Source organism: Lathyrus oleraceus, chromosome 3 (genome assembly GCF_024323335.1).
Source record: "Lathyrus oleraceus cultivar Zhongwan6 chromosome 3, CAAS_Psat_ZW6_1.0, whole genome shotgun sequence".
Taxonomy (NCBI): domain Eukaryota; kingdom Viridiplantae; phylum Streptophyta; class Magnoliopsida; order Fabales; family Fabaceae; genus Lathyrus; species Lathyrus oleraceus.
In genome coordinates, this window is record NC_066581.1 from 424049272 (window position 1) to 424051778 (window position 2507).

The window sequence follows — 2507 nt, forward strand, 5'->3', positions numbered from 1 at the left end:
CTCTGTGGATTTGATTTTTTTTATATTACTACGATATTTACGTGCACTTGCGAACCTATCAGAATTCGCTTGAGTTGGTCTCCCATATTTTTTTGTACTTATTAGTTTGTCTTGTCTGTATTGTATAGGATTTTTTAGTGGTTGGGTTTTAAGATTGCTTTTCCTAGAGATCATAGACTTCTTTTTGAGTTTTTCTTCATTTTAGGTGATAAGGCAAAGTCTAAGGGTGATTTTGTTATGATTTTCCAAGTTATAGTCCGTTTTATTTAGAGATCCTGTAATGATGCCATCAAAGGTGCTTAAAAACATGTGAAATAAGTGGATGATAAGAGTTTTTTTTTTTAAAATGGCTTCTAGATATATTAAGAGTGAAGTCTTACACTTTCTTTGTTTGTCTTTAAAACTCTATCTTTTATGTAAACCAATAGCATATTGAGTATTTGTCTTAATTTTGAGGTAGATATTAGTTTGTGGTTTTATTGCTCTCTTGATGGATTCTAATTCTTTGAGGGTGGTTCTGGCGGTATAAACTCTAGTCTGAGTTCTATTGGGTTGGATTTTTAACTACTTGACTCTAGCTGCTTGGCCTACTTTATTTGATTTGTTGAATTGGTGGTTGTTAGATTTTCTTATAATTTTGCTTGTATTCTCGATAGTACATTACACAATTCTTTTTTATGATGGTTATCACCTATTTATTAATATACGTTTGAAAAAAAATAGTCTGATTTTCAGTAGTTTTTATAAATGCTTTTTTTAAGTAAACAACGGAAATTATTAATGAAAAATGAGAATGCTTAAAGTAGAAATAAAATAAAATGTAAAAGGATTGAAATATAATAACTTTACTATAAAATATGAGTAGAAAACACAAGTATATCAAACTAAGACTTAATATTCATGCATCAATCATAAAAGATAATTATACAAACTTAAGAACAATCCATTATGTCTAACATTGGCCAAATATATCTTTGCAGAAGCAAATTATTATTATTATTATTATTATTATTATTATTATTGTTATTATTCTTATTATTATCTAGTAGTAGTAATAGTAAAAAAAATAAAAATTACAACTAATAAAAGTTGCCATTCCAAACCAAACCAAACATGTAATCAACAAAAAAACACAAAATTATGAGATCTTTTCAAGAACAATCAGAAGTAGCAATCCATGAGTTTGTCACAACCTTTGGAGAGGCACATCGAAGAAGTTCCACATATTCATGCTCAAATTTAGTCATATGATTCTCTTCCAAGTTAACAATCGCATCAATCCCTTTCCCATCTTTTCTATCCATTAGAAATATGAGATTCTTCCAAGAACAACCACAAGTAGTAACCCATGTTGGTTTTCCCCATCCAAAATCTACATCATAAATTGGAAAATTACACCAACTACTAAAACCAACCCCATCTTTTTTCTTAGATTTAAGATTAATAGCTTTATTTATAAACTCATATAATAACGAACAATCATTCCCTCCAAATAACTTTGGATAAACGTCACAAAATTCAGACAACCCTTCTTTTATTTTGCATACTACATCTTTCAACTCCATTTCCTCCTTATCAGCGAGCATAGATGACATCCAAATTATATTTCCCACACATTTTTCAGACAATGGAGGAATCATTCTTTTGCGAAGGTCTACGGCCATGAGAAACGGTGATGTCTTGAAATTTAATCCCATTGATGAAACTACATGCTTGTAAATCCAAGCTTTTACAACCAGGACTCGCGAAGGATGAAGTACAGAACTAGAACTTGCCAATTCCTTGAGAAACTTAATTACTGAGGGTTGAAATGCAAATCTTTTACACACCACATTCTTTTGTCTTTTGTGAAGAGATTCTGGGAAAACAGGTAAGTTTTTTTGTGGAAAAATTGAAGCTCCTCCTTCAAGTAAAGGAAAGGGTGATATTAATAACTCTTCTCCATTTTCTTCTTCTAATTTTTGACTGATAATAGCCCATTCCTTCATGAAATTGATAAGTGTGGAAGCATCACCACATTTGTGATACATGCAAATACTTATAGCCATTCCTCCACATTCAAAACAATTGATTTGAATGGCTACTAAAGCTTCACTTGGATATCCTTCTTTCCATTGCAATCCATCGGCGAACAAAGGGTTCAACATTTTTTCCTCCGAATGTTTAAGAATATTTGATAATTTATTTTTTATCTTTGTCACCAGGAATGACACACCTTGGTCATTACATTCAATATTGATTTTATCTTTCAATCTGCCAGCAAAAATATAGTATTTGGATAGAACATGAGATAATGATTTTTTGAGTTGTGATATTTTTGAATTTTGGTCACTACTCTCGTTTGGGTTGTAAAAGAAGAGTAGTGGAATGTTAAAAACAAACATGTTGTCTATAAAAGAAAGTGGATATATTCTAAGATGAGAAGGAGTTGGTGACGAAGGTTTAATAGTTTCACTCGAAACTAATTCATTTTCCATGATTGTTAGCTTCACTAGTATTGTTTATGC

At 30.8% G+C, this 2507-nt stretch overlaps 1 protein-coding gene across 1 annotated transcript; it reads right to left on the reverse strand.

Annotated features, from left to right (window-relative positions):
• Positions 1-967: 967 nt before the first annotated feature.
• On the reverse strand, positions 968-2507 carry LOC127129357 (stemmadenine O-acetyltransferase-like). The gene has a single exon (XM_051058566.1). The coding sequence runs from the start codon at positions 2475-2477 to the stop codon at positions 1152-1154; it is 1326 nt and encodes a 441-aa protein (XP_050914523.1). The 5' UTR covers positions 2478-2507; the 3' UTR covers positions 968-1151.

What these genes read in the sequence shown, in the direction of transcription:
- LOC127129357 (XM_051058566.1), bottom strand. Translation starts at nt 2,477, where the DNA reads ATGGAAAATGAATTAGTTTCGAGTGAAACTATTAAACCTTCGTCACCA.